This window comes from Botrytis byssoidea (genome assembly GCF_014898295.1).
Source record: "Botrytis byssoidea strain MUCL 94 chromosome Unknown BBYS_024, whole genome shotgun sequence".
NCBI classification, from domain to species: Eukaryota; Fungi; Ascomycota; class Leotiomycetes; order Helotiales; family Sclerotiniaceae; genus Botrytis; species Botrytis byssoidea.
Genome location: NW_024065865.1, coordinates 650689 through 662906, shown reverse-complemented (window position 1 = coordinate 662906; position 12218 = coordinate 650689). Strand labels below are relative to the sequence as shown.

Sequence of the window (12218 nt, the reverse complement as noted above, 5' to 3'; positions counted from 1 at the left end):
TTTGAATGTTGGAGCTTGAACTTCATGAATCGAGTAAATGGTAAATGTGAATGTGAATGGTGTACTGGTAGTAGATGTGGGGGAATTTTTCGCAGCATCAGTAAGAGCTTTTTTAACCTTCAGCTTTGAGCTTCAGAGGACCCCGCTCCTCAAATGCATTTTCGATAAGGTGGTCCGATGAAAGGAATTTTGGTATGACGCCAAAGGCGTTCACATGCTCTCACGCCAAGCATACACAATGCACTGCATAGGTAGGGTGGCTCGGGTACGTAGGTAAGCTTCGATGTCGATTATATCACATAAACATACCTTCTACCAAGTATGTACTAGGTAGGTCCACGGGTAAGTATGTAGACGGTCCAGCCACAAAACGGCTGCAAGAGCTGTACAGTAGCCATAAGAAGCTCTAATCAATGTCCGAGGGCTCCTGCATTTCCAAGCCGGCCCTTTGCAAGGACGCTACACACCTCGTTCATCAACCACCCAGTCGATTATAGCCAATAGGTAAACTTCATCGTGTGATTGATCTTTGATTGCATAAATCTATCCTCAATTTGGTCAAGAGGTAAGGATGAAGCTCGAGTAAGTGCAAGCAAGTAGCTCCAGTGAGCAATTGAGAAGAATACCAATCCTGAACGAAAGTCACCAAGTTGGTACTTAGAGTTTGGAGCTTCTATCGCAAGGCAGTTACGTATAAGTACACAGCTGGTCGTCATTTCTACCAGATCTTCAAGGCTCAAATCGTCCACACAACGTACTGTGTGTGGAAAGGTATAAATGAGCGTGTGATATCTTGAATACCGATAATTACCATCCTCTACTACCTAAGTGCTTCCAATCCCAAGTATTTTACGCCGGTAATACCATTCGATGCATTCATAACTCATATCATCATATTCCCATCAGAAAATATACTTCGCCGCGAAAGTTGTCGCAAACGAAGCTTTAAATTTACCCCGCATTCCCACCCTACTGCATCCAGCTCGTGAAGCTTATCACGAACTCGTTTTGAGAAGCTTTGGAGGAGAGAAAGTATTTTGCACAAAGGAATGACTTGAGGTGCTGAAAGAAATGACATAATGCACAATTAATGACGACAACCATCGCATGTTATATCTTGTGTTCGAATACTCGGCACCAGAATTAAGAGCGTTCTGGAAAACAAGACAATTTTTCAAAACTTCATTCTTCCACCTTCACACAAATTCGATTTTTAAGACTACCTTGGATGCTATTTTGGACTTCAAACTCCAATTGACACATTGAACCTTCATCCCCTTCTAGAATCACGATCAAGATGGGTTTGGTATCTACTCTGTTTATGTTCTCCATGGCTTCAATTTCCATAGCTCAGTCAAACATGGTGCCCATAACATGGTCCTCCATTGTTTATACATATTATGGGGAAATCACCCCTACGATGATCAATGCCACTTCTCCTGTTCTTACACCTCTGGGGGCTAGTCAACTCTATAACTCAGGATCTATCATTCGCGACCGTTACCTGAATTCTACCTCAACACAACTCACTCTCGGACTACCCATCAACGGCCTCAGTGATCAATATATTGCCAACAATCAATTACAAGTATGGACTACTAGTGATGAGTATATTGTTGGGAGTGCACAAGCATTCATGCAAGGACTTTATCCTCCCGTAACGGGAGTACGAGGAACAGATAGTGTATGTGTTATATCACAACCTGCTCCCATATCCCTGTCTTTCTATCCCTCGGTCCTATGATATCCATTTATCACTGTCTATTATTTTTGCAATATGAGTCACTACTGATATGAAGACGTGTTGCGATGATAGATTCTAGCCAATGGCACCGTCATCGACTATCCTCTAGGTGGTTATCAGTATCCTAATATTCAATCGCTGAGTTCAATGGATTATAATTATATTTGGTAGATATTTCATCTTTTCTTAACAACTCCTCTTCATTATTTTGGAACTTTCGCTAATCTTCTTACAGGATTGCGGGGAATGACCAATGTAGAACCTACGATATTGCAACAAAATCTACGAAGACATCCCCAAGTTTAACCTCTATGATGGCTAGCACTGATGAGTTTTATCTTTCTCTTGCAGACACCTTTTTTGCCGGCATCGATAGCTCTCTACTTAATTATGGCAACGCAATCAACCTTTATTACTATGCACTTTACCAATATAATCATAATAGCTCTATTTACGACATGACCAATTCTTTCGGTCTTCTGGAGACTTTGAATGGTTTTGCATCAGAACAGGCTATCTCTTTTAATACGCCTAGCACGGGATCCAGTATTCAATATATAGCAGGTCAAACTTTTGCCTCCAAAATTATCCAACAATTTCAACAGGCCATTTCGAGTTCTGGGGTCAGCGACAAATTGTCTCTTTACTTCGGTTCCTACGAGCCGATGTTAGCATTCTTTTACCTCTCATCCCTCTCAACTTCAGATCTCACGAGAAAACGTTTTTCTAGATTGCCAGAGTATGGAAGCATGATGGCTTTTGAGCTTTTTAGTTATGTTGAAGAAGCACAATATGATTCATCCAATTCATTTCCCGAAGTAAATGAATTATGGGTTAGGTTTTTATTCAGAAATGGAACTTCGGACACCGACCCTTTGATATCCTATCCCCTTTTCAATCTCGGCAATTCGGAAATCGACATGAAGTACACTGATTTTGTCACAGAAATTGGAAAGTTTGCCATCAACGATTTGAACGCCTGGTGTAGTTCATGTGCCTCTATCTCAATGTTCTGTGCAGCCATTTTCAGTAACGAGTCTTCCAATTTCGCTTCAAACAAAACCATTAATTTTCATTCAAAGAGTGTCAGTGGTATAGTTGGTGGCATTATCGGGGCAGTTGTTACATTGGTAGTTGTGATGCTTATCGCATCAATTCTTGCGATCTTTGGGTTCAGAATGCACCATCGGGAGAAGATAATCTCCAACTCCGCGGGAGGAGTTGGAGTTCTGAAAAGAGGCTCATCCGCTGGCGGAGGAGGTTTTAAAGGTCCCGAGAAACTCGCGTCTGATACAGATCTTAATATAGTCAAAGGGCCTGGTGTTGGTGCTACCACGAAACACGAAAGAGTCGGCAGCTGGGAAATGGGTAATGCACCTAATAAGAATACCAACAGTGGCGAAGGAGCTGCTAGACTGAGACAGGAAAGAGTAGTGAGCACCGCGGATTACAGCAGGAGAAGCGAAGATGGAATCGGAAATCATGATCCTTGGGGAAAGGGTGTCCAGGGTGAGGACTATATTTAATGAATGGCAGTGTTTTGTATATTCCAGTCATGAGAGAATTTGTTCTGTAGCACATCCACATTTGCTAAATGGTGGTGTTTGAGGTATCTTGATTGTAAAGGTGGACTTGACAGTAGTATAGATAAGGATATGACTATGGTTGCCTGATAATAGTCAGATAAACCGAAGAAGTTGGATAATTTGGTTTGTAGGAGGCAAATATGATAGAGCAATACCACACCCTGAAATTTCAGAAATCGAAGTATGGTGAGTTTGCTAGCTTCACGATCTGCATTTTTTATAGAGCAATTGCCGAATTTAACACCGATACTGCTCACTAATATGTCCCGTGTGATGATTTCACAGCTATATACACCTAACGATGACCCTTGCCTCAAGGTAATTCTGTCCGCCCGAATCCAATTTCTGCGGATTTTTAGTATGAATGTCCGCTCACCCCGAGAAAGACGAACAGTCTCTCTCCACATTAAGCTGATTGAAAGCATCCAACATCCACGGAGCCTAAATCGAAATTCCTACGTTTAGATTTGGATTGTTTCTTTGTCATTCGATGAGCGGGACGAGTTTTCGTCAGATAGCAATTTACTTTTAGTATACAAGTGCCAAGAGCGAAAAATAGAGTAGTGAAAAAAGTAGCAAGAGGAATCTGGTACTTTTGATATAGATTTCTTACCAAAAATCTCCTTTCTATTCTTACATTCACAGCTGCTAGTTGTATTGGCACTTCTTCGACGTGCAGTGATTAAGTGTTGACTTTCTGTTGGACTTCTGCCAGACTCTATAGTATATCTCAAATTCTTTCTTAAGATTTCCGCGTCATGGCGACGTAGTCTTTCTTGAAAAGTTCTTCGCTCACCCTAACGCCTATGTACACTTTGTCCCAAGGTTGTTGATGTCGCTGTTCAATGTTTCGCGCATCCATTCTTTGACAACGAAGAAGTAACATGTCAGTTCCGAAATCACGATGCAAGAGTTTGTGAATCATTCCCCTTTGCAACATTCGCTTTTGGAAAACAGGAGTTGACATCTTACCGATTAATACAATCTCCTGTAGACATTAGACTTTAGTCAGCGTTTGGGCAACTCGATATGCCATTATATTCTCATCCATCGTGCTCTCTCATCCAGCAAGCAGATGTCGCTAATGGCTTATACACTACTGACAATGGCATTCATCATACTGAGGTGGCTACATCTTCTGGTACTGCGGATTTGGGCTATAATAGCGACTTTGGCATCGGATTCCATCGTCTTTGGGTTGCTAATATCTTTGAGAATTATGCTCGCCTTAGAACAATCTTTGGTCAAGTTGGAGGAACAGTTTCAAATGATTCTGTGTTCTAGGCCGTCCAGACCCTCCAAGATCTTTCAATGCAGCCATTACTCAGACTAGATCCAAGAACATTTTGGGCAACCGCAACTGGATTCTTAATGTTGCATACACCTGGGACAACGTGGAGAACGACTAGAAAAGAGCGTGTTATAGCAGATAGACACGTCATTTGTTGCGGGTACTTGCTCCCGCGATTGAACCAATCTTCCCACGGAATATTCTGGTACTCTGTCGACAATCCCCTGTAATGATAGAAATGTTCAATTGGGAAGGTGATTTCGTCTTTCACACCAGTTTCTCTTCTCCTCTCTTGACTACTGCCGTGAATATCTGTCATGAACTTGAGGTTCAATTCTTTAGAAAGTTTCGTTCTTACGCCTTACCACTGCATTTCAAGATTTCCTTCTCCTATTTCTGATCGGCTACTTTAACAGAAAGCCGAATACCACTGCTTCATGATTTTGTAGTTATGATATCAAAAGAAGCTCAACCACAAATTTTCCTCTTGGGTTTGACAGTCTTTTGCAATCCAATATAGTGTATCATCATTAAGTTTCTTCATTCTGCCAAGAACGTCGTAGGACGCCATTAGCACGACAGCTAGCCCCCCTAGCTACCACTAGTAGGGTAACTAATGACACCAAGAGGCCACAGTTTGAATTTTCTTCAATTATATATATAGAATCCATCATCGCACTGAGAGCCTCGTTCATCCCATAGTTAACATATCATATTGTCAGACACCAACTTCGTCATCTTAATACAAAATTTCTAATTCAAACATCAGCTTCATCACTATCATTCACTCAAAATTTCCACGATGGTTTCCACACCTTTTTCCAATGATGATACACTATGGATCTCTATAGTATTGTACATTTTCGTCTCGATGGTAATTGGCATTGTTATTTGGTGGGGCGCTTGCTCTCGACGTTCGAGGCGTAACGAAATCATTGATGAAGAACAAGCTACCGTTTCTGAAGATACTGTCAACGGTTCTGGGGTCATGATCGAGAGGTGATTAGGGCAATGACTATGGTACAGCAAATAACAAATCCCGAATTGAACGACGATGCTGAGGTCATATATCGGGAAATTGGCCATGTCCTTGAAAGCTCATACTCAAGTTCTAGAAGCGGATCGTCAAATTCCAAGTGCCGACACTAGTAAGAGGCTCTGTGAGTGAAGGAACGCAGATCAGTGACAGAGCGTCATACTAGTACTTGGGACAATTTCCGTTACCTATTGGAAAGTCTAACTTTTCAAGAGCTCTGAGCCTTTACTACGGCAATGGAAATACATAAATCGCCCTGTTATCAAACGAAAACCATCGGCAAATATGTTATATAATCAATTTTCAGAAGAAGTTCCATATCACGCAATTTAATAAGGTATGTAAAAATCTTCTACAACCGTTGTCTCCAGCGGCACTGGCATTTACCCCTGAGTGATTCTCTTTATCACTCTCGTCTCTGACATCTTGATCCACAGACATACATTCATTATATGCAATACTCCGATTTTGAGAGAATATATTCGAATAAATCAAAATTCCGAAGTTCTACTATAACACCCTACTGGCAAATATGGATTGAGCTTACAGCATTGGGTCTTCGGAGCGACCCTGCTGTATAATTCAATAGAGAATTATCAATTCGCAACAACTAATTCAACATGGAGAAATGAATACTTAATCGAAGAACTAAATTTTCTTATGCAAACATATTCTTGAGGTGTGCCTTCTCGCGCTTTCTTTTATGATGCACAACACCTAACTTCGAAAGAGCATCGACAGCCTCTTCTTAGCCACTATTTGCAACCATTCTCTACGTTCTCTTCATCTAATATCTGCTCACTAAAACCCAAGAGATCATGGCACCTTCACAGCAACCAGATTCTGTTGCCAGCATGGAGAATTGGGAGTCATCTCATCTCGACAGGATGTACGTTCACGACCTTATGGAACTTCATAAACAGGATCTAAAGCAATGAGAAGTGATGTCAATGATCCAACTGAAGGCATTCAGCATGGAGAATTCCCCTGAAATTGATAAAGAGAAGCTTCTCACAGAACTTGTCACTCAACGCTGGATTAAAAATGTCATCTTCGTTAGGGATGGACAGAAGTGTATCATCGCCAATGGTAAATAACAAATCATGCCTAAACTTTCATAATTTCTAATATCATGCAGATATTGGTCATCGCAAAGACTTTCGGTACTCATGGTTTGAAGAGCCCTTTGACGATAGGCGCCGAAAGTATCTAGTCGATCCACGTGGCCGAACACTCAAGGAAATCGACCATACAAGCAAGAACCGCAGAGCTTTCATGAAGGACACCCAACACAAGAGTGAGAAAGGACGGCACTTACCACAAAGCCATGATCGTCATTTCTCCAAACTCCCTCAAGGCAAGTCTGAGTTTGACTTGCTTTCTTTCCTCGAATTTCCAACCCAGATTCAACAGAACGAATCGGGATCCATTCCTAACCATTTTTACTTTCAATGCCCCATAAATATATCGATCATTAAAGCTAATTTTCCACGTGCTGCAGAGATCATCGACAAGATGCTAGGTCACCTCGTGCAAATTGCAGATGCCGCACTTATGCCTCGAATCGCGACGACCAATTGGAAAAGGAAATTTAGCGGCTCACCCCACCACACGACTAGTCAGGACTGTGATCCGTATACAACGACTGAGGTCGGTGTACTCACCACGACTGTACATGGCAGACTCTTAGTATTGCGCAAAGTTCACCAAAGTCAAATAGACGCTACTTGTCTACGAGTGTGTAAAGCCTGGAACCAGACGGGAGGTAAGTTTTTGTACAGTTTAACCTGCTACAAATTCGGGACCAATCATCCGACTGGAGATGAAAGTCCCTGGAGTTGGATTAACGGCAGTTCGTGGCGACCATCTCCAAAAAACCCTTTTTTCGTAGCTCGAGACGAATCACCTAGAATCTTCAATTCTAAAATTCAGAAGGGCATTAGAGACATTCGGAAGCAAGTGGCGATCAAGAAATTAGTAGGATGGGTATATCACGATCCATTTCTACGCTTCTTGTATATGATTGGCATCAAGAATGCAGCCCTTCTTTGTACCTTGTCATTTTCTGGTGAGGTTCGCTGTCACCAATGCGAGCAGGGTCACTTTTGCGATGACTGTCTTTTGGAGGGCTTTCGGGTTTACATTCCCGTCATGAATGCGCTTTGTCCCAATGTACAGAAATTGATTTTGAATATCAAAACAGACAGCGAAGCGCGGGCTGTAAACACATTCGAAAGGAAGATCCGTGAGTTTTTCGAGGGAGAACTTCGAAATTTGAGATCTCTTAGGGAACTGGTGGTAGTCGATTTGATCGTAGATGGCTACGAACTACCAGATGGTGATATCGGAAGTATTTCAACCGCTCAACTCGCAGAGCCAACCGTCATTTATTTCCGAAAAAGAGCTTCTTGATCGGCCAATGGCTAGAGGTCATACATTCACGAAAGATTGATTTAGAGGTATTGTTTTTGAAGCCTGATCTTGGGGTCTTTGGAAGATACGTGTAGCTTTTGAGTCGAGTTGAAAATGTCAATTTGGAGGGTGGACACATAGGAATGTAGATGGCCAACTTTTGAGGTGTATGTTCGGAATTATAGTTGAGGATTGAGATGAGGGGTAACCACTACGTGGATAGTGGCATAATAAGTACCTAGTCATTCATGAATTTGATTACACACACATGAATCATGACATCCTTATATGTTCCGAAAATTCAAAGACATCTCAAATGATGATGTTGACATTGACTTGAAAGCGATAAATAATGATTATTGATACTTGAGAATCATCTGACGTTTCATGTCATTTGAATTGTATTCTTGTTGAAGATTGCATTATGTGATCCCACCAAAACCAGAGTTAGGACTCGAAGATGCAGCAGAATGCCTCGACACCCCTTTCTCATGTGCACGTCGCAATTCAATCATCTATCGTTCTTTAATGGCAAAGCTGATACAGAGCTGATCAAATATAAGGACGAAACAAGTTAACTAACTACTATGAAAATTTGTCTATTTACTGATCACTTGATCACGGGCGGATTTTGTCTCATCGACTAGATGTATATATCAAGCTCATGGGAATGAAGCTTTCACGACAGCATGGTCGTTGGTATATGAATAAGACACAAGTTGAAGGTTTAGAAGTTTTCAAGTCGATAAGCCCGCAGACTTCTGGAGACCCCGATATCGCCAACAATTCTCAAAGTATAGTTTTCTAAGAATCAATTTCGAACATTTGAGGTACCAAATACCAGACAATGGATTTCAAGCGTACACATCTTGTGGTGTATTGTACCGGTATTGGAATCGACACGCTATATGCTATATGTTGGTTAGTCAATTTGTACCTGCATTGCCAAGGCAATTGATCAATCAATCTATCTTCATTTGATTGATTGATGAGATCCTCTTTCAAGGCTTGAGAATTGAGATGTCTGTCAAATCGTCAATCAGGGGAAGGGGTCTTTATTCGAGAACAGTATTGACCGCTGTCTGTTGGCATTCCAATGCTCCACAAGCTTGAAGGAACTGCCCAGTGGTTATCGTACTGGAGAGGTAGTTGGTAGTTGCAGGCCCTTTCACCAGATCCTTGTTGTTTGATCTTGCCTTGCTGCTGCTGAATTTCCACTTCATCGCAGTTTCCTTCATCGCATATGCAAGCAGCACTCACTCTAGTAGCGGTTCCTCAAAGTGTTTTGTCGGAGGCGTCGTTGCGATATGTATTCCCTACACATCTTCCCATCTATCCTTTTCTTCACTCTTCACTTCCTTCCCTTTTCCCTCTTCCATTCACATATCTTCTCGATCAATGACAAACAAACACATGGGAGACATAAAACCTTGGAATTCCTACGTAGATGAAGCACGGCTGTATGGGGTGGTGGCTGGTGCTTGTCTAGGTACTTTATTTTGTGGGTAAAATTAATTCATGTGCCGCATTTCTTGCCATCCATAACCAATTAAAATTCTGGATAACTTCATGTTTCAAATTTCAATCTCGTATCCCCAAGTCAATTTATGTATAATGACGTCCATGTTGAAAAATATCAAAGATCGATCTATCTAGGCAGGCAAATGCATTCAGATTCATGCCGTCTTTTTCTCCTTCAATGCCTTGGAACTCCCTCCGTCGAAAAGCCATGACCTTTTCACGACCTTTTCGACCAATGGTGGTTTGGGAAGGGAAGAGTGATGAGGTTCAAATCCTTTCTTCCACCTTTAAATCCCGCAGCCGCAACCGATTTATAAGTTGTTTTTTTGTTGTTCCTGATTCTGTTGCTCTCGTTATTTGAAGATCTTTCCTACTTCATCTTCATCTTCATCTTCATCTTCTTGTCGTCGTTTGATCCTATTTATATGCATTTTCGCATTGTGTATAAATCTTTTTTCTCTTCGGATCTTGTTCGATTGAAGTTGTTGGCAAGGTGAATTATCCATAACCTCATCTGCCATTGGAAATCTATCAATTCTATTAAATCTTGAGACCTCCAGACCAGCAGTTACCACTCAAATAACGCACATTTGAACAACAGTCATGGTTACGACTCTCCCTCAAGTGCTTCTTGCACTTATTCCAGTGGCGTTAGCATTTCCAGCGCCACATCCAGTAGCTCAACCCGTTCCTCATCCTATGATCACTCCACGAGCCTCTTTGACCGATAGAACACCATCGCGAGTTCTTCTAGAAGAAAGAGGAGTGATTAGCTCGGTCGAATCATCCATCAAAGGTTTAGAAAGTTACATTACCAGTGTTCTCGGCACTTATCCTTCCTACATTGCTAGCGGGGTGCCCAACTTCTTCCAGGACTTTCCAACAGGAAGTGCGGTCCAAAGTAGTTTGGGAATTGGTGATAGTGACTTGGAAGCAACGCCTACACAAGTCTTGAATATCCCGTAAGTTCAATCTCTTCCTCACCCATTGTAGTTTGTTGCCAAAAGAAAAGACCACTCATTAATCATCAAACAGAGGGTATGCAAATTGGACTGATCAAGGCTGGAATCTTCGTGTCCACGGAAATGTCTTCAAACAACCAAATATTTCCGAATCCAAGCTGGACGATTTAGCAAATATCTTCCTGGTCGGCACCTCAATCGAAGATCTGCCCGCGGCCCAACAAACTCAAGCCCGAAACCTTACTGCCGAGATTTTTGTCGTACAACAAGCACATGTTAATGTTTCATTCAGCTTGGAGCCTGCTGCGTCTCAAGGTGGTGATGGCGAGAGTGGCGGTGGTGGAGCGGTAACTCCAGGTGGAGGAGCCCAAAATATTACACTTGTGGGACAAACAACAGTGGAGGGTGATTATGATCAATTTATCCAAATCGCCAACGTTTCAGGACCTGGTGGATATCTTGCTCCTGGTAACGACACAACCGACATTCAAAGAATCAACGTTTACACCGATGGTACACTGACCGGAAACGCAACATCCTACCTCGTCCCTGAGTCTGGCATTACCATTATCTCCGACATTGATGACATTCTGCGTGTTACAAAGATTTACGAGCCAGAGGAAGGTCTTCTTAACTCTTTTGCCAGACCATTCACTCAATGGATGAACATGCCCGATATTTACGCCAATTGGTCTCGCACGATCCCCAACTTCCACTTCCATTACTTAACCACTACCCCAGAGCAAGTTACAAGGAACTACATGCAATTCATCTACGAGACCTATCCAGGAGGATCTTTTGATACTCGACCCCTCAACTTCTCCGATGTATCTGCAACACTCTCTATCCGAAAGTATCTTCTCACCAAGATTTTTGAGACCTATCCCAATCGCAAATTTATTTTAATGGCCGACACTTCTAACTCTGATGTTATGAAGGATTATCCTGAGATGGCTACCGATTTCCCTGGTCAAGTCCAATGTATTTTCCTCCGCAATACATCTGCGACGGACAGCGGAGACAAATTCCCATACGAGACATCGGGTTTCCAAAATTTGAATCAGTCACAATACATGTTCTTCAAAGTACCAGATGATCTCACGAACCTTGATATCGTCAATGGACAATGTTACAACACTACTATTCCACAAAACGTCACATTCAGCCTACAAGGACTGCCTTTTGGATTGAGTAAGAGCGGTGCTGGAAAGAGTGTGACTATTGGTCGGAATTTGATTTGGGGAGTTATGATTGGAGCTTTCATGCTTGTCTTGTAAAACGACATGAGGTAGATGAGATAATGCATTGGATATGATTCGGCGTTCAGAGTGTTGGACTTTTACGGGAGTTATCAAGATTCACAAGATACCTGTTATAATGTATAGATGGTTCATTCTTGCTTGTTTGTACTTTCAGTGCTGCGAATCTTGTGAATCTTATGACCATGTTTGATGTGATGCTTATTGAGTTCTATGCACGACGATAAAACATTTTGATTTTGCATTTTTATATATCTTGCTGCGACATGTCACCGTTATCGTATGTACCATCTCAGGTCTCTATACAAAGATCCAGCCAAGTATTATGGACCCAGCTGTAAGTCATATTCTATGCACATGTAAATCCCTGCGTTCAAGGATAGAGCAAACCCCTTAACTCCCGACTA

General features: G+C 41.9%; 3 protein-coding genes across 3 annotated transcripts; all 3 read left to right on the top strand.

Annotated features, from left to right (window-relative positions):
* Window positions 1-1297: 1297 nt before the first annotated feature.
* EAE97_009954 (uncharacterized protein) lies at window positions 1298-3270 on the top strand (the record flags this gene model as incomplete). Its single annotated transcript, XM_038880469.1, has 3 exons — window positions 1298-1684; window positions 1817-1911; window positions 1980-3270. The coding sequence occupies 3 exons, from the start codon at window positions 1298-1300 to the stop codon at window positions 3268-3270; spliced, it is 1773 nt and encodes a 590-aa protein (XP_038728836.1).
* Window positions 3271-6475: 3205 nt separating this feature from the next.
* Window positions 6476-8069, top strand: EAE97_009953 (uncharacterized protein; the record flags this gene model as incomplete). Its single annotated transcript, XM_038880468.1, has 3 exons — window positions 6476-6546; window positions 6631-6746; window positions 6796-8069. 3 exons carry the CDS (start codon window positions 6476-6478, stop codon window positions 8067-8069), a joined length of 1461 nt encoding a protein of 486 aa, XP_038728835.1.
* A 1632-nt stretch (window positions 8070-9701) lies between these two features.
* On the top strand, window positions 9702-11951 carry EAE97_009952 (uncharacterized protein). Its single transcript, XM_038880467.1, has 2 exons — window positions 9702-10552; window positions 10626-11951. Exons 1-2 carry the CDS (start codon window positions 10194-10196, stop codon window positions 11827-11829), a joined length of 1563 nt encoding a protein of 520 aa, XP_038728834.1. The 5' UTR covers window positions 9702-10193; the 3' UTR covers window positions 11830-11951.
* Window positions 11952-12218: the final 267 nt, after the last annotated feature.